The sequence below is a fragment of the Hyla sarda genome, chromosome 1 (assembly GCF_029499605.1).
Source record: "Hyla sarda isolate aHylSar1 chromosome 1, aHylSar1.hap1, whole genome shotgun sequence".
In the NCBI taxonomy this organism is placed as follows: Eukaryota; Metazoa; Chordata; class Amphibia; order Anura; family Hylidae; genus Hyla; species Hyla sarda.
The window spans coordinates 486,191,287-486,216,779 of record NC_079189.1 but is presented as its reverse complement, the minus strand read 5'-3'; the positions used below and the strand labels follow the sequence as shown (position 1 = coordinate 486,216,779).

The window sequence follows — 25,493 nt, the reverse complement described above, 5'->3', positions numbered from 1 at the left end:
TATCACTTAAAAACTTTATCAAAATATGCATGTGTTAAATTCACCTGAGATAGAGATGTCCATGTAAAATACAAAGTGCATTATCATCAGCAGAAGCATAAGACCTATGGTTGTTGGAGTTTGCCTGACTTTGGAGGTTCATTCTAACTTCACAAAAGCCTCTGTCTCTAGCCCATAGCGGTGTATAAGATTGTCTGCAGAAGCCATTCCAAGTTTACTGCAGCGTGATGCATCTACCAGAGGGGATATGAAATGCAGAATATTTCATGGATAACAGTTGTTAAGTGGCTTCATAAAACTTTGCCTCATTCCTTCTGCCAATATACCTAGGTTTTAGTAACCCCTGTTTCATAGCATTTCTCTTGAAAATAATTATATTGACTGAGAACTGTCTTTCTCAAATCCCTACATAGGAAAAAATACTTTTGTGGCTTCTTCAATTTATGCAAGAGCAAGGGATTTCTTTGGATGAAACGGACAAATGTGGAAACAGTGCAGTTAATATAGCGTCTCAGAATGGATATCTGGGTTGTGTGCAGGTAAGAAGTGTCGCAATAGGGCTCTTATTAAAATATTTAACTTGTTACTATGTGAAGCTTGTCCTGGGGCTTTGATCTGCATGTAAAGCATGAAATGTTTAGTATGTTGTATTGTCACATTTAATGGCACTTCCTGTATTTTTTGTTTATTTAGAACTGTTATTGGATTTGTCTAAGCAATCTCTGTTATACTTTTCCTACCTTTAAGATACTCATTGGGACTACCCAACAAATAATCTAAAGGTGCCCTTAGATATTAGGATAGGTTAACACTTATGCTATACTTATACATCAGAATCCCTGAAAGCCTTGACAACAGAAGGATTGGGAGTTAAAGGGGTACTCTGCCATTTTGAAAATATGTATATGTAATTGGGGTTATAGAAAATAGAAAGAAAAGCTATACTTGCCTAGTCTCAGTCCCCCGATTGATACTATTGCAGCTCACTTTCTGCTCCTTCTTATCCCCCAGTCTCATGTCTTATTCCTAATTCTGAGATGAAAGCTCAGAGCAAAATATGCCCCCTCAACCAGTCACTAGCCTATATTGGACATCCTTCTAGCCAGTGAATGGCTGAGCGAGCAGGTCCTGCTCAGAGCTTTCATCTTGAAAGCAGGCAAAAGGCAAGGAATTTGGGGACTGGAAGGAGCCAAACAGGAGCTGCAGTGGGACCAGTGGGAAACTGGGGTTATATATATTTTTTCCATTTGGAAAAATGGAAAAAAGCTATATATATATATATATATATATATATATATATATATATATATATATGGCTTTTTTCAATTTTTCCAAAGTCCCAACAATATACAAAATACTCCCTTAATTTGCCCAATCTTTTTTTTCTTAACCCCAACCTCTGCAGAACAAACTAAGGGTGGGTTCACATTAGGAGTTGCTCTTGTGCTACACATCAGGATGCTGTCAAAATGGGGTGCTGATGTGTGCGTACTTGCTTGTCCCTGCTCACTTTAATGGCCTGAACATAGTCAACAAGTGACATACATGTGTTTTTACCAGAACTCAGAAGTGCAGCATACCACTTTTTTGAGTCCTGGCCAATACTCATATTTGTGCAGGAAATGACTCAAAGGTAGGCACTAGTTTGCTATGCTTGGGCCATGTCGAACTCCCGCTTTAAAATAATTTTGTAACTAGCTGTTGGTGACAAGAAGTAGCAAAGCCTCCTTGGAGATCATAGGGTACTACTGCTGATTGTAAAGGGGGCTTTAAAGGGGTATTCCCATTTACTAAATCCTGTCTCTGTGTGTAGAGCATGGCAGAATAAACAGGTTTGAATTTGGCTTTATTTAGCAAACTTTCCTGGTTCTGTTGATATCTCTTCTTATCTCCCCTTTTGTACCCGTCTACCATCTCTGTTTTAGAAGTTGTGGTTACGTCATGCTCATAGTGACCGGAGGAGCTCCTGAGCGCACCTCAAGCTCCCTGCTCAGGCTTATCTCAGCACATTCATCATGTCTGACAGCTGCAGGCATATTGCTTGAGCTTGGGAGCTGTCAGGCACAAAAGCAGATGACCTCTTTCTGACGACAGCCCATCCACCAGCAATCCCCGGAGTGTGAGCTGGACAACAGTAGCAGAGGGAGGTTATCAGGGGAGATGAGACAACCCTTTTAAGCTTATATGCTGAATCTGACTATTTACTCCTCTATTTATTCATGTATTTGCTTGAAACAGTAGCTAAAACAAACTGCATTTACAGGTTTCCTGGAAAAACTTTGTTTTAAATAAAGGCAAGTTTGACATCACAGAGTTCCAGTTTATTTGCCAGGAATGTCATAAAAAATTATATGTCTCTAATAAATATCATTATGATATGAAAGGAGAAATACATGAAAGCATGTTTATAATTTTAAAATGAATTGAATTATTGCTTAATTCTCTATATAAAGTCAGTTTCCAGACAGCAGAGAACAGGGACAGAGTGTGAGCCCAAAAGAGAAGCACTATACGGGCAGTATCTATTTTGTCTCAGACTGGTTAATAAGAGCACCTACAATATTTCTTTCTTCTCTGTCCTGTAATTGAAAACATATCAAAAGCCGTAATCATTGACTATGTACCAAAGCAAATGCCAAAAGGTTGTCTGAACGTAATGAGTCAAGTTTTGGCAATGTCTAAAACATTAGCTGTCCTCTAAAATATACATTAATAAAAAATGGAAGAGCCAACATTTCAGATGCTTTATGTCTGTTGCCAGATATCATAAACTGATGTTTTTTCATGGAAAAATGGCTTAGATAGCAAATACTCTCTTTTGACAACATAATTGTTGATTTATTTTTTTATTAATTTTTTTATGAACTAATATATTTTAGTGCCATGGCTGGTCGTGTGTTTGAAGTATCACATCTCTAATGAGGTGTGAATATTTCTTTTAGTCAATCCATGTGGTCAGAATGGATAGTTTTTCTAAGATCAGAGCTTCTTCTAATGTAGGGACCTGGAGGTGGGATTCTGGAGGAGTTTTAGCTTAACTCTTAGATTGGCAACTGTTCATAGTTTTACTTGAGAAGCATATATTGGAAGAAATATTAACATGTTACAATTTTATTTTGCAGACATTAGTTGAATATGGAGCAAATGTCACCATTCAGAATCATGCTGGAGAGAAACCATCTCAAAGTGCTGAGCATCAAGGCCATAGCATGTGCGCCCGATACTTAGTGGTGGTGGAGACCTGCATGTCATTGGCATCACAAGTTGTCAAGCTCACCAAGCAACTTAAAGAGTAAGAAGGGTTACGACTATAAGATGCTGACACCCTGTATTTTTTTATATTGCCTTTTAGAACAGAAACATTCACTCGAGGACTCTTGGCTGTGGAGAACCACATATCATTCACTCAAGGCAATAGATTTAATGGGCTGCGATTGATTTCAGCAGGTGTCTATAAAAAAGGGTACTCTGATGTAATACTTTTTTTTTAATCAACTGGTGCCAGAAAGTTAAACAGATCTGTAAATGACTTCTATTAAAAAATCTTAATCCTTCCAGTACTTATTATTCTTTTCTGTCTGTCCACAGTGCTCTCTGATGACACCTCTGTCCATGTCAGGAACTGTCAAGAGCAGGAGAAAATCCCCATAGCAAACATATTCTGCTCTGGACATGTCCTAAAATGGACAAAGGTGTCAGCAGAGAGCACTGTGGACAGATAGAAAATAAATCCAAAAAGAAAAGAATTTCCCTCTGTAGTATTCAGCAGCTAATAAGTACTGGAAGGATTAAGATTTTTTAATAGAAGTCATTTACAAATCAGTTTAACCTTTTGGCACCAGCTGATTTAAAAAAAAATAGTTTTTCACCGGAGTACCCTTTTAATGTTCAGTGTATACATAGTGGTCCCATTATTATGTAAGGTGATCAGATCAGGGAAACATAGGGTACTCTTGGTTTGATAAATGTATCCCGCAGTGCTGCACATCCTCCCCATGTCGGGAAATTAATGATTTTTGAACAGCGAGAGCAGAGCTTCTGTTCTGATCGAGAAGAAATGCTGTCACCTCCCCCTGCAAGCGCTGAAAGCCAGTGAGCCGCGGGCACTGCAGAGCTTCTGATCTTCGTCCCTTTAATCAGAACAGAAGCCCTGCGCCCGCGGTTCACTGGCTTTCAGCGCTTGCAGGGGGAGGTGACAGCAGCTTCCGTTCTCCGATCAGAACAGAAGCCCTGTGCCCGCGCCCAGCACTACATCAACATTAAAATAATAACAACAACGTATGATATTAATATGGAATTCAAAAACAAGGAAAAGAAATGAGAAAGGAGAAATTTTTTTGGTGTGCTTGGATGGCCTGGTGGTCAAAGATAGCTCTCCATATGCTCCAAAATGTTTCATCATAGCTGCAGTTTACTCTAAGGCTTCTTTCACACTGCCATTAGGACACGGCAGTGTGACGGCCATCAGGGGAGCTGAGGGGAATAGTGGGAGAAAAAATACTGCTTTGGCCGTCTTTTTCTCCCGCTACAAAATAACGGCACCTGAAGGACCTCATTATAGTAAATGAGCCCATGGTGCCCCGTCCGGATAATGGCCGTTTGGGGACGGGTCACAACAGCAGTGTGAAAGTAGCCTAACAGCAGATTTAGGAATCCCACTGTACGAAATGTGAAGAATAAATAAGTAAGGATTTTTTTTTGGCAGATGTCAGTTTAATATTTTTAGTGGCCTTTAAGGGGATTTTGCCTAATAGACAATCTCTATCTCTAACCAACACCTTCTAAGCTCTAGTAGGGCCCTGTGCCTCATCAAATATCAGAGATTGTTCATTTGTTTGCAGTTACAAGTATTTTACATGTTTACTCCTTCCCTGTTGATGCTATACAAATCATGGTATGAAAATGTGACATCACAGGCCAGTAGTAGCCACACAATTCACCAGTATTACCTTTATCCCCCAGTGTCCATCCTTTACTCCAAGTAACTGGATTTAATTTCACAGTAGGCTACTGCCATAAGCCAAAATCAATGGCGGGAGGCAAAATAATGGTTCTCAATCTACTGAATGAAGTTGATCGTGACTGAATAACCTCAGTTTGACAGATGTTAGGAAGGCAATATTTGGGCTCTCAGTGATATTTGGCCTTTAACTTTGGAGGACTTTGAAATGTAGTTTTCCATGTAGCCCAGTAGTGTTAGCCATCCTTTTTAATAACTAGTGCCTGCATGGTAAATTCTATAGCAGTACACATGAAAAGCAGAGCTGTGTGGTAGAGTAGTAATTTACAGCCAGTTGTACTCCGCAATGCATAAAACAGCTTGAGGTTAATGGGTTTCTTTAGAAGTTAGGAAGCCTTCTATAGAATGAAAGTAAAATATATGCTGCTCAAAAAAATAAAGGGAACACTTAAACAACACAGTGTAACTCAGAGTCAATCACACTTCTGTGAAATCACACTGTCCACTCAGGAAGCAACACTGATTGACAATTAATATCACATGCTGTTGTGCAAATGGAACAGACAACAGGTGAAAATTATAGGCAATTAGCAAGACACAATAAAGGAGTGGTTCTGCAGCTGGTGGCCACGGACCACTACTCAGTTCCTATGCTTCCTGGCTGATGTTTTGGTCACTTTTGAATGCTGGCGGTGCTTTCACGCTAGTCGTAGAGTGAAGACAGAGTCTACAACCCACACAAGTGGCTCAGATAGTGCAGCTCATCCAGGATGGCACATCAATGCGAGCTGTGGCAGGAAGGTTTACTGTGTCTGTCAGCGTAATGTCTAGAGCATGGAGATGCCACCAGGCGACAGGCCAGTACATCAGGAGATGTGGAGAAGGCCGTAGGAGGGCAACAATACAGCTGCAGGACCTCTACCTTTGCCTTTGTGCATGGAAGAGCAAAATGACCTCCAGCAGGCCACAAATGTGCAGGTGTGCACTCAAACGGTCAGAAACAGACTCCATAAGGGTGGTATTGAGGGCAAGACATCCACAGGTGGGGGTTGTTCTTACAGCCCAACACCGTGCAGGACGTTTGGCATTTGCCAGAGAACACCAAGATTGGCAAATCCGCCACTGGCGCCCTGTGCTCTTCACAGATGAAAGCAGGTTCACACTGAGCACATGTGACAGACGTGACAAAGTCTGGAGACGCTGTGGAGAATGTTCTGCTGCCTGCAACATCCTCCAGCATGAACGGTTTGGTAGTGGGTCAGTAATGGTGTGGGGTGGCATTTCTTTGGGGGGGCGCACAGCCCTCCATGTGCTTTCCAGAGGTAGCCTGACTCCCATTAGGTACCGAGATGAGATCCTCAGACCCCTTGTGAGACGACATGCTGGTGCGGTTGACCCTGGGTTCCTCCTAATCCAAGACAATGCTAAACCTCATGTGGCTAGACTGTGTCAGCAGTTCCTGCAAGAGGAAGGCATTGAAGCTATAGACTGGCCCGCCTGTTCCCCAGACCTGAATCCGATCTGAGCACATCTGAGACATCATGTCTCGCTCCATCCACTAATGCCATGTTGCACCACAGACTTTGCAGGAGTTGGCAGATGCTTTAGCCCAAGTCTGGGAGGACATCCCTCAGAAGACCATCCGCCACCTCATAAGGAGCATGCCCAGGCATTGTAGGGAGGTCATACGGGCACGTGGAGGCCACACACATTACGGAGCCTCATTTTGACTTGTTTTAAGGACATTACATCAAAGTTGTTACATCAGCCTGTAGTGTGGTTTTCTATTTTGACTTCAGCACATTCAACTATGTAAAGATGGAAGTATTTCATACGATTAGTTCATTCATTCAGATCTAGGATGTGGTATCTTGATGTTCCCTTAATTTTTTTATAGTGGAGTGTGTTTTTTGTAGTTTACACTAATAAACAGAAGGTACACTGCTCAAATAAATAAAGGGAACACTAAGATAACACATCCTAGATCTGAATAAATGAACTTATCGAATGAAATACTTTCATGAATGTGCTGCCAACAAAATCACACAAAAATTATCAATTGGAATCAAATTTATCAACCCATGGAGGTCTGGATATGGAGTCACACTCAATATCAAAGTGGAAAACCACACTACAGACTGATAAAAACTTTGATGTAATGTCCTTAAAACAAGTAAAAAATTAGGCTCAGTAGTGTGTGTGGGCTCCACGTGCCCTTATGACCTCCCTACAACACCTGGGCATGCTCCTGATGAGGTGGTGGATGGTCTCCTGAGGGATGACCTCCCAGACCTGGACTAAAGCATCCACCAACTCCTGGACAGTCTGTGGTGCAATGTGGCATTGGTGGATGGAGCGAGACATGATGTCCCAGATGTGCTCAATCGGATTCAGGTCTGAGTAGTGAGCGAGCCAGTCCATAGCATCAATGTCTTCCTCTTGCAGAAACTGCTGACACATTTAAGCCACATGAGGTCCAGCATTGTCTTGCATTAGGAGGAACCCAGGGCCAACAGCACCAGCATATGGTCTCACAAGGGGTCTGAGGATCTCATCTCGGTACCTAATGGCAGTCAGCATACCTCTGGCAACCATATGGAGGGCTTTGCAGCCCCCTAAAGAAATGCCACCCCACATCATTACTGACCCACTGTCAAACTGGTCATGTTGGAGAATGATGCAGGCAGCAGAACATTCTCCATGCCGTCTCCAGACTCTGTCACATGTGCTCAGTGCTAACCTGCTTTCATCTGTGAAGAGCACAGGGCGCCAGTGGCAAATTTGCAATCTTCGTGTTCTCTGGCAAATGCCAAATGTCCCGCACAGTGTTGGGCTGTAAGCAAAACCCCACTTGTGGAGGTCGGGCCCTCATACCACCCTCATGGAGTCTATTTATGACCGTTTGAGTGGACACATGCATATTTGTGGCCTGCTGGAGGTCATTTTGCAGGGCTCTGGCAGTGCTCCTCCTGCTCCTCCTTGCACAAAGGCAGAGGTAGCGGCTCTGCTGCTGGGTTGTTGCCCTCCTATGGCCTCCTCCACGTTTCCTGATGTACTGGCCTGTCTCCTGCTAGTGCCTCCATGCTCTGGACACTACGCTGACAGACACAGCAAACCTTCTTGCCACAGCTTGCATTGATGTGCCATCCTGGATGAGTTGCACTACCTGAGCCACTTGTGTGGGTTCTAGACTCTGTCTCATGCTACCACTAGAGTGAAAGCACCGCCAGCATTCAAAAGTGACCAAAACATCAGCCAGGAAGCATAGGAACTGAGAAGTGGTCTGTGGTCACCACCTGCAGAACCACTCCTTTATTGGGGGTGTCTTGCTAATTGCCTATAATTTCCACCTGTTGTCTGTTCCATTTGCACAACAGCATGTGAAATTGAAGTGTTGCTTCTTGAGTGGACAGTGTGATTTCACAGAAGTGTGATTGACTTGGAGTTACATCATGTTGTTTAAGTGTTTCCTTTATTTTTTGAGCAGTGTCCAAGGTCTTTTACTGACATGACAATGCACAAATTGGGAAGAAAGCTGTAGATCATATGTTTGCTTAATATCTAGTCTGGTCTGCTATTCTATAACAGTGTAGATGGAGGGTTTTTTGAGTTTAAAACCAGTAGAATAATTTGGAGTTGCTCCTCAACTCAAAAACATAGAAAAATAAAAAAGCAACTATATGTTATTCACTTGCAAGGAATCCATAACATACAGTATATATTACTTAAGTAGCAAAGGTGATGAATATAAATACACTTACTGACAAAAAATTATTAGAATATTAGAGCAAACAGATACAAGATTATTGTAGACAGCTGTACAAATAAAAGGAGGCTCTAGTGTTGGGCAGCCTCTAGCATGAATAATAGATGGAATATGGTTGGACATGGAGGCATAAAGGTTCCTCATAGCATCCTGCTGCACAATTGCCTACCACAGATGTTGCAGCTGTGCCTGCAGATCCTGCCTGCAAGAAGGTCGCCAAAGCCTGCTCCCCATTAATGCTTGACAAAAAAAATCTGGTGGCCTAAGAAGGGTCGCAATCTGGCAGAGATATTGCTGTGTGTGGGTGGGCATTACCCTGTTAAAAATGCTAGTGGGAAGCCTTCCATGTCTGCAGGATGTCCTGCACATATCTCTGAGCTGTTAGTGTCCCTTGTATCACTACTAGAATGACTAGAAGGCTCACCAGAAATATCACACCAGAAGTTGGGGTAGTTTGTTGCTCCACCGTAGAGGCAGGATTGAAGCGCTAACCACAAGGCCTTCATGCTCAAAGTAGGAATAAATAGTGGTGCCAGCTCCCATAAAAATATAAATCTTTAATCCATCCATTAAAAATTTGGACAAAAAACGCACTGATAAAAGTCAACTGAAATGCCGACACATTTCGGTTTATCAATAAACCTTAATCATAGCAGCATATGATTAAGGTTTATTTATAAACTGAAATGCGTCAGCATTTCATTTGGCTTTTATTACTGTGTTTTTTGTACAAATTTTTAATAGATGGATTAAATATAATTTTTTTTTTTTATGTGAGCTGGAACCACTATTTTTTTTCTACTATGTGTCTTTACCTGAGATCCGGCCCAGCTACTCTCTGTGCTTCCACATGCAACTCTCCGTGATGTGAGAAATTGAATCTTCAAATTGTGAGATGACTGTTTATTTTCATCCCTTTCTTCATAGTCAAACCCAGCTCATAAACAGAACCTTGATTAATCGCTAAAGGCAATGTGGTTCCAGTCCATAGCAGTCCAAGTTTCTTGTTCACGACACCACTGCAAATAAAGGCGATGGTGGCTGGCTGTCATTGGAAAGACCTGTAATGGGTGCAGTGACCACCAAATTTCCTCTCTACTGTTGGTCTGTCTCGGCTGTTTGCCATGTGTGTCGGTTCCCTCATGTAACCCCTGCTCTCAACACCTACTAACAGCTTGGTCAAAACGGCCTAGTTCAGTCACAAAACATCAAAACGACATCCTGCATCTCCCAGTCCAATGATGTGTTCCCTTCTAAAGTCTGCTAACTGGGTAAAATCTATATGAGTGCATAGTTGAGGCATGTCTACTCGTTAACAGTCCGTCTTTTTTTATCAATAAATGTATACAATAGCAATGCGCAAAATAATGTTCAGAAGTAATTCAAGTTATTATTATTTAACTAAACGCTTCCTATGGGGACAGAGGGCAAAAACTTGTTAAAGTGAAGCAGAGGAACATACCTTAGCTGGTCTGAAACCTTGTATCTGTAATCGTAGCCAAAAAAAAGGAATCATTAAACAATTCTGGAGCCTTTTGATGGCTAGCATGGTACAACCCTGTGCAACCCAACCCTGTACTACCATGACTTAGAATATGAATTTTCTTTAACACATTGTTAGTCATTGTCTGTGAATGAGTTATTGTTTCTCATTGTAATACCAGCAGTAGCAGATATAGAAGAAGTAGTAGTAATAAATGTCACACATTATGATCCCGATAGTTGTCTACTGGATTGATTGGATGTCAGTAATAATCCTGAACAGTTTTCCCCTATACTGGTCTCACAAAAACCATCTCCACTGAAGCTGTTTACACATGGCAGATTTGTTCCCCAAATTCTGGTAACTGTTACATTGAACTTAACGTTGTCTAAAACATGTAAGGGGTACTCCAATGGAAAACATTTTTTTTTAAATCAAGTGGTGCCAGAAAGTTAAACAGATTAATAAATGAATTCTATTTGAAAATCTTAATCCTTCCATTACTTATCAGATGCTATATGCTCCACAGGAAGTTCTTTTCTTTTTGATTTTTTTTTCTGTCTGACCACAGTGCTCTCTGCTGACACCTCTGTCCATGTCAGGAACTGTCCAGGGCAGGATTGGTTTGCTATGGGGATTTGCTCGTGCCCTGGATAGTTGCTGACATGGACGGAGGTGTCAGCAGAGAGCACTGTGGTCAGACAGAAAAGACATTCAAAAAGTAAAGAACTTCCTCTGTAGTATACAGCAGCTGATAACTACTGGAAGGATTAAGATTTTTAAATAGAAGTAATTTGCAAATCTGTTTAACTTTCTGGCACCAGTTGATTTAAAAAAAAAATAGTTTTTCACCAGAGTACCCCTTTAATCCACATGCTTCAGAAACTACTCCATAGGTACAGAATGAATTTCTTGTTGTATGTATACAGCCCCTAACCAATTTGTATGGTGATGTGTTACTGTACAGTCTAGCTGCACATATTTTTAGTATTCCAAACCAATAATTATAGTCCATAGGATATGCAGTAGGCAGAGGAGTGTCATGATGCTCCTGTGCTTAGATCTGTACCTGCGCCCATCAGCAAGCTGTATTACATAGTGCTGCCCAACACGAATGTTGTGCATTTACTGCTATATGTCATTGTGCCTCCATTCTATACTATTATAGGACTGCTGTTCTCCAATATGTCTAAAGGGTCTACAGGACCCCTGAGACAGTCTGTTTGCAATTACAGCTCTATTGACCAGTACTGTATTATTGGGAATGTGACAGCAAAATCAAGTCAAGATGTTTCCTTATAAAAGCAATGCCGTCTTTTATTTACAGGCAGACGGCAGAGCGGATCAGTTTACAGACGCATCTCCAACAGCTACTGGAAGCCCAGAGGTCTCTGCCAACATCCTCCAGGTACTAGAACCCCACCTGTTCCTCTTCTACTAGAGAGAAAAAAGATTTAAAGGGGTATTCCGGGCAAAAATATTTTATCCCCTAGGGGATAAGGCGTCTGATCACGGGGGGCCCGCTGCTGAGACCCCGCACAACTCCCCCCCCCCCCCCCCCCCCCCGCGTGCTGAATCTCCAGGTTTCTGGGACTGGGTACGTGACGTCACGCCACGCCCCCTCCATTCATGTCTATGGGAGGGGGTGTGATTGCCGTCACGCTCCCTCCCATAGACATGAATGGAGCGGTCGTGGCGTGACGTCACATCCCCAGTCCCGGAAACCCAGAGGTTTCCGAAACTAGAGACGCAGTCCCAGCATAGAATGTGGGTGCTGCAGGGAGATCGCAGGGGTCTCAGCAGTGGGCCCCCCGCGATCAGACACCTTAACCCCTATCCTTTGGATAGGGGATAAAATATTTTTGCCCGGAATACCCCTTTAAGTTTTGATGTTGAAAAAGAAAAGGAAGCAAAAAAAAGCTTGTGTGTTGTTGTTTCCATAGCTTGTTTATGGCAGTTATGGCAATAGTTTTCCGTCTACTAACAATGGTACTTTGTCAATATATCAATCAGATTCCAGATATTACTTTCACCTATGCTTTATTAACACTTTATTCAGCAAGCACAATGTGGTTTCTGTCAAGCTTCATGTTTTTTTCCTATCAAAAACACCAGAACCTTCACAGAACATATTAAAGTCAATGGTATGTCTGTCTAAATCCATCAGAAAACAGTGGTCATGTCTGTTATAACAGAAGTCATAATGCTAGAATGAACAAGGCCTAATATATTTGGGTAGATACTTGTATTATACTTAACTTTTTACTTTACCTTAAATATCTCTGTTACCCTTAAATAGAGGTGTATATAATTTATGGGCTGTGAAAAATAGGCCCCAAGTGCTGTATGCTCAAATATTGATCTTTGCTTAGTTTTATTTCTACTTCCTTCTCAAAGTCTTGCATATAATGTGTACATTATCACAGGCTAGGATTTCACATCTTGAAATTCACTTATGGGTCTTTTAATACATTGACTATTTGTTTAGCACATATATACGGGGGGAAGCCTTACCATCATAGCACACCATTAAGTTGAGATGGTGATCAGTAAAGGACCTCATCATCTAGCATGCTATAGTGTAATATAACCAGAGCTACAGAACAGATCTGTATGTGCAGGGAAAACCCATTAACAGAATGTAACCCGAGGACAGAAGCTTTACAACAAGGTGCCAAACCTTCAGCCTTTGGAACAATTTTCTAATTTTAATAGTATGGCATATTCTTTATAGACCAGAAATAAGGTTAATGGATACATGTAAAACATATTTTTTTTTACCATTTCTGCTCTCCCTAAGTATAGAATTGCTATATCATTCTCAATTTAGAGGATGTAGAAGCAAAAGTGAACAACATAAAAAAAAAATATGGAGAAGTAAAAAATAAGCAAAAAAAAACAAAAAACATTAATAGCCTTAAAGTCCTTTGAGCACAACTGCTATCTTTGTACCCCTAGCAGGTGTGTCTAGATTAGTATATCTGTAGGCATTTCTGTGCCCCTTATAGCTAGTTAAAAGCATGGAGCTGTGGATATTTGGACTTTTCTAAGGCATTTGATACTATTCCACACAAGGTTAGCACATAAAATCAGCATGCTGGGACTAAGAGAGGATATTTGGCTCAGTATTAGGAAACAGAGGGTGGTTATTGATTAATACTCTAATTGGGTCACAGTAAATTGTGGGGTACCACAGAAGTCAATATTAGGTTCTCTGTTTTTTATACTTTTTTTAATGACCTTGTAGAGGGATTACAAAATAGAATTTAAATATTTGCAGATAATACTAAGCGCTGTAAGGGTGCATTACAGTACCAAGACAGGTTATCAAGCTTGGGGTTACTTCATTTTGAGAAAAGATGTCTTAGGAGTAATCTGATGAGTAAGCATCCATAAGGGGTTCTTTTTTGCCTTCCACTTGATCAACACAGTAGGGTTAGAAGTTGAACTTGATGGACTCTAAAAGTTCTGATTCAATTCCCAGCCACGTCTCCTCTTCATCGCTCTCAGTTTTTGAGCCTGTAACGGAGGATGAGGTTTCCAGGCTCCTCTCCTCCATGCGCCCCACTACCTGCTCTAGTGACCCCATTCCTTCACACCTCATCCAGTCTCTCTCCTGCTATCAGCTGTCACCTAACTAAAATCTTTAACCTCTCCCTCTCTTCTGGGGTCTTTCCCTCCTCCTTCAAACACTCTATCATACCACTATTGAAAAAACCATCTCTGGACCCATCCTGTGCAGCCAACTATCGACCCGTCTCAAATCTCACCTTTATCTCCAAACTCCTGGAACGCTTGGTCTACTCCCGCCTTATCCGCTATCTCTCCGAGAACTCTCTCCTTGACCTCTTACAGTCTGGTTTCCGCTCCCTTCACTCCACAGAAACGGCCCTAAACAAAGTCACTAACGATCTTCTGACGGCCAAATCAAATGGCAATTTCTCTTTACTGATTCTCTTGGACCTGTCTGCGGCTTTTGACACTGTGGATCACCAACTCCTCCTCAGTAGTCTCCGCTCCATCGGTCTCAAGGACTCTGCTCTCGCCTGGTTTTCCTCCTATCTTTCTGGCCGCTCCTTTAGCGTCTCGTTTTCTGGCTCTACTTCTTCTCCTCTTCCCCTTGCTGTCGGGGTTCCCCATGGATCGGTCCTGGGTCCTCTACTCTTTTCACTCTACACATCCCCCATTGGAAAAACAATCAGTAGATTTGGTTTCCAGTACCACCTCTATGCTGATGACACCCAACTCTATACCTCTTCCTCCAACATCACCCCTGCACTCCTACAGAATGCCAGTGACTGTCTCTCTGCCGTCTCAGACATCATGTCCTCTTTATATCTGAAACTAAATCTTTCTAAAACAGAACTTCTTGTTTTTTCTCCATCAACTGATACTGTACCTAACCCTGACATTTCCATCTCGGTATGTGGTACTACCATAACTCCCGGGCAGCAGGCTCGCTGTCTTGGAAATATACTTGACTCTGATCTGTCTTTCACTCCCCATATTTAGTCCCTTTCACGTTCTTGTCACCTGCATCTCAAAAACATTTCCAGAATCCGCCCATTTCTCACTACTGAAACTGCTAAAACTCTCATTATTGCTTTGATTCACTCCCGCCTCGACCACTGTAACTCTTTACTAATAGGCCTTCCTTTCTCCAAACTCTCTCCTCTCCAGTCCATCCTTAATGCCGCAGCCAGAGTCATCTTCCTCTACAGCCGCTACACCGACGCCTCCTCCCTGTGCCAGTCACTACACTGGTTACCAATTCAGTCCAGAATACAGTACAAAATCCTCAGTCTCACACACAAAGCTCTCCACAATGCTGCACCTCCCTACATCTCCTCTCTCATCTCTGTCTACCATCCTACACGTTCTCTCCGATCTGCTAATGACCTCACACTAACATCTTCTATAATCCGAACTTCTCACTCCCGTCTCCAAGACTTCACTTGTGCTGCACCAGTTCTCTGGAATGCTATACCTCAATCCCTCAGACTCAACAACAACATCCATAGTTTCAAATGTGGCCTAAAAACACATCTCTTCAGACAGGCCTATAACATTCTCTAATTGGCCTCAACATATCCTCAACATATCCCCACACCTCTTGTTTGAATAGTTATTGTGTAATATTATGTCTGATACTTGTCTTTGTTTGTACCCCATAATTGTAAGCGCTGCGGAATCTGTAGGCGCTATATAAATAAATAAAATAAAATAAATCATAGTAAATGTATTCAGGGTGATGATTCTTTGCGTTCACTATATTATCTTCTTCGCAGTTCCCCATCATCCCCTGCTTCAGGGAGTCCCCAGCGGAAGACACTTGAATTTGAGGATCTTACACAGAAAAATAAACTTAACGGCATCCATGAGAGCTATCCATTACTAAGCACATCAGCTCCCAGCAGACTTAGGTGTAGAGCGCTAGATGAAGAGTCTGATAAGATTTTGCGACAGTTATTAGGAAAAGACTTGGCAGACAATGTTACCAGTCCTGAAAAATTGTCACTGGAATTCCAAGATGGGACATCATCCAAGAGTGGTAAACGGATCCCTCTGGAAAAAAGAGAGTTCAAGCTTGCCCGATTACGGCAACTGATGCAAAGGTCTCTTAGTGAGTCCGATACAGACTCCAACAACTCAGAGGATCAAAAGCATACACCCATTAGAAAAGCTGATAAGCCAAGGCCACAGCCTATAGTAGAAAATGTGGAAAATTCTGAAGCTCTTCAGCTGATGATAAAAAAGCATACACAGTCAAACACTGCAGGAAGACGGTTTGTTTTGGGGTTAAAATCTAAATCTGTGGATGGCCATAGTCCATCACCAACATCTGAAAGTAGTGACCCTGACTATGAACCTCAGTACCAAACAGGGAGCATACCTCAGTCTTCAGGTTCCACAGACTTTACAAGTTCTTCTGCACAAAAAGCAACAAGCCCTAAAAGTGCTTTAAAATCTCCTTCTTCAAAACGCAGGACTTCACAAAATCTAAAACTCAGGGTGACCTTTGAGGACCCAATTGTTCAAGTGGAACAGACTGAGGTAGATCTAAATGAAGGTAAAGACAAAGATGGTGGAAAGACTCAGAAGTCCCAATCTAATGGTGAAGTTGGGGAACAACATAAAAAACCATTTGGTGCTTTTCGATCCATTATGGAGACTTTTAGTGGAAACCAGAACAACAACAATAATACTCAGTCTGGAAATCCCGTCAAAACATCGTCGTCTTCATCTTCGCTGTCATTTTCCTCATTAAGCAGAAAATCAGGAGACACAAAGGCATCACCTTCAAGCCATTCAAAGGGGAAAAGCAAAAATGTAAGTGTGAAGAAGAGTGGTTCTTCTTAAACAACTTTAGATTATTAAGTCTATGTATATTAAAGTCATTTTATAGTCAGGAGTTCCTATAGTAGCTTATTTATTGGAGAAAAAAAGGCATATTTTTTTGTCAGAAATCTCATTCTAAACAAACATACAGGTGTGTCCTTCTTTGTCTTTCTTGGCTTGATTTAGCCTTAGACGAGCTATATGTACCTGTATTTGGCCACCCATTTGGATATCCCTGCATACCCAGCATCCCTGTCTCCACCCCCTCTGCTTCAATATGCCCGTTTACCTCGTGCTTACATGGACAAAGGGGGTTCCATAAATATTCACAAGGTGGGTGGGCATATGTGAGCAGAGTGGAGGAGGCAGGGATTCGGTGTATGCCAGCTCCTACCTCCATTGTGCAAAGTGAGGTAATTACTATACTAGCAATGCAGGCTAATACCGGCTTTATCTCAAGAACGGCATCACCAATCCGGGTGAGTAATACATCATTTTAATCTGGTTCACCCACACTATAACTCTGTGTATTACTGCACATGAACCAGCTGTCAGTTTCTCTTTTATTATATCAACATTATTGTACCTTAGCTCACTTTTAAAAATCCTAGTGCTTGTTCACACCTATTATTGCCTGCTTTCTCAAAATGTATCTGGGATTATATATAGATCCACACATGAAAGAGGCGACCGCAGAACATAAGAGTGTCATAAAGTGCCGATAACTTTTATTCCATTATTATGTTCATGGAACTAAGGTTATCTGCACTTTACAGTCTAAAATGTTATTTGTTTAACAATGAAGAGGGATATCAATCACTGTGTTATTAATAGGGTTCCACCTGCTGGGACCTCCATAGACCAAGAGAATGAAGGTGTAATTTGGCTTTTCTGACACAGCACCAGATTTGGTATGTGGTATTGCATTTAAAGCGGTACTTCTCCCCTAGACATGTCTGATCACTGGGCTCCCACCGCTGGGAACCCCCACAATCTCTCCTGCAGCACCCCCGTGCCTGATGAAGGGCGATGCAGGGGACGGAGTATCATGATGTCACGGCCCCGCCACCTCAATACAAGTCTATGGGAGTGGGCATGACGGCCACTATGCCCCCCTTCCATAGACTTGCATTGAGGGTGTGGGATCGTAACATCACGATACTCTGGCCCCTGTATTGCTCCGTGCAGCAGATGACAGGGGGTTCTGCAAGAGAGATCGCGGGACACTCTACTCATGAAGAAATATTACTCCTTTATAAGAGATGTTGTTTCTAGTGATGGACCTCCCCTGCAATCTCATAGATATTTTATCAGTGTTTAATATCTGACAACCTCTTTAAGCTAAGGATAATTAATTATATACAGTATCTCTCATACTCATTAGTGAGTACACCTTTTTGTTAATATGTTTTTCTATCTTTTCATGTGACAACACTGAAGAAATGACAGTCTGTTATAATGTTAAGTAGTGAGTGCACATTCCCACCACCATGCTTGACTGTAGGCAAGACACACTTGTCTTAGTTCTCCTTACTAGTGTTGAGCGGCATAGGCCATATTCGAATTCGCGAATATTCGCGAATATATGGACGAATATTCGTCATATATTCGCATATTCGTAATATTCTTGGTTTATTTTCGCATACGCGAAAATTCGTGCATACGAAAATTAACATATGCGAAAATTAGCATATACAAAAATCAACATAATGGAAAATTCGCATATGCGAAAATTAGCATATGCTAATTTTCGCATATGCGAACATTCGCACGCTGGTCTCATACAGTAGTATTAGAGCCTTCTTACACCACACAAGCTGGAAGCAGAGAGGGATGATCACTGTGATGTGTACTGTGAAAAAAAAAAAAACGAATATTCGTAATTATGAATATATAGTGCTATATTCGCGAATATTCGCGAATTCGCGAATATGCGATATTCGCGAATAAAATTCGTATTGCGAATATTCGCGAGCAACACTACTCCTTACCTGGTTGCTGCAACACACGCTTGACTCCATCTGAACCAAATAAGTTTTTCTTGGTCTCATCGGATTACAGAATATGGTAAGAGTAATCCATGTCCTTAGTCTTTCTTGTACGTCATCTTTAGAAGAGGCTTCTGTCTGGGACAACAGCCATGCAAACTAATTTAATGCAGTTTGCAGTGTATGGTCTGAGCTGTTCTGAGTGAAACCTGTCCTGTGAAACCACTGTATGGTCTTGCCCACCATTAGCAGCTCAGTTTTAGAGTCTTGACAATCTTTTTAGATCATAGGCCATCTTTATGTAGAGCAATAATTCTTTTTTTCAGATCCTCAGAGAGTTTTTTTGCCATGAGGTGCCATGTAAAACTTCCAGTGACCGGTATTAAAGGTTGTAAGAGCAATACCACCAAATTTATGAAACCTGCTCCTAATTTACCCCTGAGACCTTGTAACACCAATGAGTAACATTACTCTAGGGAGGAAAATGGCTTATTGAGCCCAATTTGGACATTTCCACTTAGGAATTTACTCATTTTTTTCCCAAGGTTTAGACATTAACCCCTTAACGACCAAGGACGTAAATGTACATCCTGATGTGGCCGTACTTATGTGCACCAGGACGTTCATTTACACCCTGTACATGACCGCGAGCACCAGAGCGATGCTCAGGTCATGCGTGGCAGGTCTTGGCTGCTGATAGCTGATCGCGCGGATGTCTGCCATTAACCCTTCAGATGCCGTGATCAATACAGATCACGGCATTTGCGGCAGTGTGGCTACACTTTATGCCGATCTGATCGCCTGCGGCAACGCCGCGGAGATCAGTTTAGCTAACCTGGCTCCGCCGCCTTCCCGGCTTCTTGTGCTCTAATCTGCCTTCCAGTAAACCAGAGCAGAAGATCGCTGATAATGCTGATCAGCACTATTATGGATAGCACTGAACAGTATTAGCAATCAAGTTATTGCTATAAATAGTCCCCTATGGGAACATAAAAAGTGTAAAAAAAAGAAGTAAAAAAAAGTTTTAAAAAGTTCAAAAAAAAGTTCAAAAAATTTAGAAAAATCCCCTCCCCCAATAAAAATGAAAAATGTCCCTTTTTCCTATTTTACACTCAAAAAGTGTAAAAAAATAAAAAATAAATCACATTTGGTGCATAAATGTCCGAACTATTAAAATATAATGTTAATGATCCCGTACTGTGAACGGCGTGAAGGTTAAAAAATAAATCCCAAATTGCTGCTTTTTTGTCACATTTTATAAAAAAAAATATATATATATATAAAAATGTTATATACAAATGTGGTATCAATAAAAAGTACAGATCACAGCGCAAGAAGTGAGCCCTCATACCGCTGCTTATACGGAAAACTGAAAAAGTTATAGGTCGCCAAAATAGAAGGATTTTAAACATACTAATTTGGTTAAAAATTTGCAGTTTTATTTTAAGTGCAACAATAATAGAAAAGTATGTATTCATAGGTATCATTTTAATCGTATTGACCCACAGAATAAAGAACTCGTCATTTTTACCATAAATTGTACGGCATGAAAACGAAACCTTCCAAAATTTGCAAAATTGTGGTTTTCTGTTTAATTTCCCCACACAAATAGTATTCTTTTGGTTGCGCCATACATTTTATGGTAAAATGAGTGATGTCATTACAAAGGACAACTGGTCTCGCAAAAAACAAGCCCTCATATTTAGTCTGTGGATGAAAACATAAAAGAGTTACGATTTTTAGAAGGCGAGGAGGAAAAAACTAAAACGCAAAAATAAAATTGGCCTGATCCTTAAGGTCAAAATGGGCTTGGCCCTTAAGGGGTTAATGGCTGTGTATTGAGTTACTTTGAGGGTACACAAAATTAAACACGGTTATACAGGCTGCGCACTCACTACTTTACATTGTAGCATTGAGTTTAATTTATTCAGTGTTGTCACATTAAAAGATATAATTAAAGATTTACAAAAATGTGAGGGGTGTACTTACTAATGTGAGATACTTTATGTCTATATAAGCAGTTAGATTCTTACTTTCATGTGCAGGTTGTATTACAAGCACTTCAACATGTAATTGACTTTGGTATATATTAGCATGCTGCATGTTGCATGTACTGACCTGTATATTGCCGTTTCCCAGGAACCTTGCACCTGCTCTGCCAAAATGTCCTCAATGGCATTGCTTGAGGACCTTCTTCCTAATCATGCATGGTATGTGGTGGTGGTGTTGACTCAATTGATTTTCTTCTTTCTTATTCTTTTTTCATATCCATTTAATCTCTTATTATGTAAAAACCATAAATCAACTAAGTAGAATATATTCAGCCCTTCCATTGCAATTAACAACAAACATCTATAGCACTATCATGCTGACAGCTCTAGCAATGCAATTTTGGCTATACTGGTAAGCCTCATATAAAATGAGAGGACTCCTCATAAATCCATTTTGCCGCATGCTACATCTTGGCATTGCCTGTAGTCTCTGCTGAGCAGGAGTCATTTAACAGATGATGTGTATGGAAACTACATTTCCTGTCAAGTGTGGGAAAGTCACCTCCAAAATGCTGAAGCGTGTACAGTCCAAGACCAGAAAATATTCTTTCTTTTACAGTAAAATTCTGTTTACAATGTGTCAGTGGCAAATTTATAATCTCCTACAAGTTGGGAAGGAAGGTGTTACAGTATGTGTTTCATAGTACTTCGTACAAAAAAAAAAAAAAAAACATTTACGAAAAGAAAATGGTGTGGTGATGACATTGCTGGGTTTACATCTATATTTACAGATCAGCTGTGTAGTGGCTGTTAAGTGATTTGTTGTTTCTTTGTTTCTACCATAGGCCTAGATCAATGGTTAAAAAAAAAAAAAAAAACACAGGTCTTTCATTTTATTCCCAGTATGCGGTGGTAAGAACCTAACCTGTGGTCCAAGGACGGACAATCAGTGAACTGGCGTCAGGGTTAGGCACCTTTAGGCTTTTTTAAGTGCATATAATCCATGAAGGCCCCCCTCGCAACGTACAGACCTTAAGGCCATGTTCACATGTCAGAATTTCCCCACTAAAATCCGGCACAGAGATTCCGCTTCAGCAGAGTCCCATTGAATTCAATGGGATTGTGATGCGCTGTGCACACGGCGGAATTTCCGTGCCAGATGTTTCCGGCACGGAAATTCCATTTTCCGTGTCCACACAAAGAATGAACACGTTCTCTGTGTGGACATTCCTTTGTGTGAACTAGAGATGAGCGAACTTACAGTAAATTCGATTCGTCACGAACTTCTCGGCTCGGCAGTTGATGACTTTTCCTGCATAAATTAGTTCAGCTTTCAGGTGCTCCGATGGGCTGGAAAAGGTGGATACAGTCCTTGGAGACTCTTTCCTAGGAATGTATCCACCTTTTCCAGCCCACCGGAGCACCTGAAGGCTGAACTAATTTACGCAGGATAAGTTATCAACTGCCGATCCGAGAAGTTTGTGACGAATCGAATTTACTGTAAGTTCGCTCATCTCTAGTGTGAACATAGCCTAAACGTTCTGCTCCTAATGATAACATAGGACATCTTCAAAGTCTTATGGAGACCATACTGTACCTTAAAGGGTCAGAGCTGTTTGGCAGCTTGATGAGTACCTACATAATATTAGGCAGATAGACTTAATGTTCTTACTGACCAGTATTTCAGTCATATAGTCCAGTGGTAGGAGATAGCAAACAGGCTAAACCACTATAAGCCATACTTCATAACTACTAGTCTTGAGTCCGGGCTGCATAGTGTTTGCACATATATTAAAAAGGTTCACTGTTCTCTCATCTTGCTATGGAGCATTATTCCATATTGCAGAAGAACATCAGTATGGCTACTGTTTTGCATAAGATAGATGTATAGGGACTGATGTTATTAAGTGAAAAAGAACAATAGCCATCACCCTTTATTGCTTTTTCGATGATCTTACAACATGCTCTTGATCTGGCCTTGTAGGATGTGTACTCCAAGCAAGAGAACAAAACTACAATATTTTTTTTTTAAGTCTCTGTTGCTTTGCATTAATTTTTCTTTGGTTAAATATACTGCAATTGATCAAGTATGCCTCTAAGTAATTGATACACCAGAAAGTCATTACCAGTGCTAGTGCTGCCTTACCATAACAAACATATCGGATAAGAGTAGGACCTCAGTAATGAGGCAGAACAGTTGTTGTACTGAAAATGTAGTATATTTCTTAAAAACAAATTGTGCTTGTATTTGAAGACATTGAAAGATTGCACATATGTATTCATTAATACATTATTAGCAGTTATCTTACATTACTAGTAGTCTAATCTTTTGGTTGTGATCTTTCAGTTATTTACATTAGTCATTCTGTTTCCATGGACCTTTTTACAATATTAATTTTAATTAGAACAAGTGGATTTCATTAAGTCACCATCAAGGCAGAACGTCTAGTGGCTTTTACGGATGCATTCACATAGAATATACATGCACATGTGTATAAGCACATGTGAAACAGATGAAATAGGAAATGTCTCAAAAGCTACAAAATTCCAGCAGCTGTACAGTATATGTGTCAGCCGAAACAACTACAATATCTACAAAAACTAGATATAGTAGTTGATATAGAATCCACTAAACTTTTTTAATTATGTACCCATGCACAAAAGACCCTCCCACATTTAAAAATGACCCACCCTTAAAAACCCATGAACCCCAGAAAAGGTGGGGAGCATCCACCTAATACCACAGAACTACTGTAGCCCCTACATCAGGTATTGCCTATTGGCACAAATAACCGTACATAACTGACCATGAATACAAAATGAAATAAAACAATCAAGTACCTAAATGGGACATGCTGGGAGTAGATATGATGCACCCCACCACCACCTCGACACGTGTTTCTTCACCCTTTGTCATGAAGTCACCCTTCCTCAAGGTTTTCGTTGTGTCAGATCATTACTGCAACCAATTAAAACAATAAATATGTCTGTCAAAAATAATAATACTTATCTTTCTTATTGAATTGGCACCAGGTTGAGTACAAGGCATAGGTGGGGGAGGCAGATGTATAATGGTGGCCATGCACATTAAATAAATGTCAGCAAAACCCACGTATTTTTGCAATGCCGATCAGCAATCTAATGAGTGTAGGGGCTTCCCAGCACTCCTTTGATGTCATGGGAGAGAAGCATCAGACATTTGGATTTTAACTGCTGAATCTGTTTGTTCTTGGAGAAATAAGCTACTACTAGAGGTCTATCCCAACTGTCTCCACTGAAAACACTTGTATGCTCGGCTGTGTATGGAGTGATCGGGCAAGATAGTTGCCAAACAAGCATTCAATGTTAACTATGCAGTATGTACTCGGGAAACTCTGGTACTTTAAGCATACCTGTCAGATCCCCCCAAAAAATGTAAAAAATAATATATTACTCAGTACCTAATCCTGACCATGTTCATCTAATTTTTATGCCTCTACCTATATTTATTATAAAAATACCTCTTTTCATTAGCTCACAGTGTTAGAAATCCTGTCAGAGGAAGGGGCGTGTCCCTCCCTTGTGGTGGTTGGAGGTGATTGGTGTGTCTGTTTTTGCAGCCTTGTCCATGAGTCATCTCTTGTCCATGATTCTCTTTCGTTAATAGGTTCAGTATTCCAGTAACCTGTCTCGTCAAGCCGCTCTTCATCTCTTCAGTAAACGTAGAGAAATTGGACTGCACTGTGCGCTACCGCACTGAACCCCTGCCCATGAGCATTGGACTTCACCATGAAAAAATTTAATTTTTCGTTCTGCCTAACTGCACCTCTGAAGTTCTTCTCGGCTTGCCATGGCTCCGGCGTCATGCTCCTACCCTCGACTAGACCACCAGGGAGATCAAAAGTTGGGGTCCTTCTTGTCACAAGTGATGTCTCACATCTGCTTCCACTAGTCAAACCCCTGAGGCTTCTTCTTTATCAGGCCTTCCCAAGGCTTACCAGGACTATTCAGATGTATTCTGCAAAAAGCAAGCAGAGGTCTTACCTCCACATAGACCTTATGATTGTCCCATTGACCTTCTTCCTGGTACCACTCCGCCCCGTGGCAGGATTTACCCTCTGTCAGCCCAAGAGACTCAAGCCATGACGGAGTATATCCAGGAGAACTTAAAAAGGGGTTTTATTCGGAAATCCTCATCCCCAGCTGGAGCGGGGTTCTTCTTTATTTCTAAAAAGATGGATCCTTTCGCCCATGTATTGACTACCGCGGTTTAAACAAGATTACCATCAAAACCTGCTATCCCCTGCCTTTGATCTCCAAACTCTTTGGCCGTCTACGCGGAGCAAGTATCTTCACCAAACTGGACTTAAGGGGCGCGTATAATCTTATTCGCATCCGTAAAGGTGATGAGTGGAAAACCGCTTTCAATACCAGAGATGGACATTTTGAGTATCTAGTTATGCCCTTTGGGCTCTGCAACGCCCCTGCAGTCTTCCAGGACTTTGTTAATGAGATCTTTCGGGACTTATTGTATACCTGTGTTGTGATCTACTTGGATGACATCTTGATTTTTTCCTCTAACTTAGAGGAACACCGTCGTCATGTCCGTCAAGTGCTCCAAAGACTCCGTGAAAACCACCTATACGCTAAATTTGAAAAATGTCTCTTTGATTGCAACAGTCTTCCTTTCCTAGGTTATCTAGTCTCTGGCCAAGGGCTTCAAATGGATCCAGATAAACTGTCGGCGGTTTTGGATTGGCCACGCCCTTCTGGACTCCGTGCCATCAAACGCTTCCTGGGATTCGCCAACTATTATCGACAGTTTATTCCCCACTTCTCCATCATTGTGGCCCCTATTGTGGCTCTGACTAAGAGGAATGCTAATCCAAAGTCGTGGCCTCCACAAGCAGATGAGGCCTTCAAACATCTCAAAGCTGCCTTCGCCTCTGCACCAGTTTTGTCCAGACCAGATCCGTTGAAACCATTC

The 25,493-nt window shown here is 41.3% G+C and overlaps 1 protein-coding gene across 5 annotated transcripts in view; it reads left to right on the top strand.

The window, feature by feature from the left end:
- Positions 1-25,493, top strand: part of SNCAIP (synuclein alpha interacting protein) — a 266,108-nt gene that overhangs the window by 226,994 nt on the left and 13,621 nt on the right. For 4 of the 5 annotated variants that reach the window (XM_056537348.1, XM_056537346.1, XM_056537347.1 and 1 more), the window contains 5 exons: positions 414-539; positions 3,123-3,292; positions 11,537-11,617; positions 15,498-16,539; positions 20,676-20,746. In XM_056537348.1, the coding sequence (XP_056393323.1) occupies positions 414-539; positions 3,123-3,292; positions 11,537-11,617; positions 15,498-16,539; positions 20,676-20,746 (1,490 nt within the window). The remainder of the gene's footprint in view (positions 1-413; positions 540-3,122; positions 3,293-11,536; positions 11,618-15,497; positions 16,540-20,675; positions 20,747-25,493) is intronic. The other variant, XM_056537349.1, reaches the window with a different exon arrangement.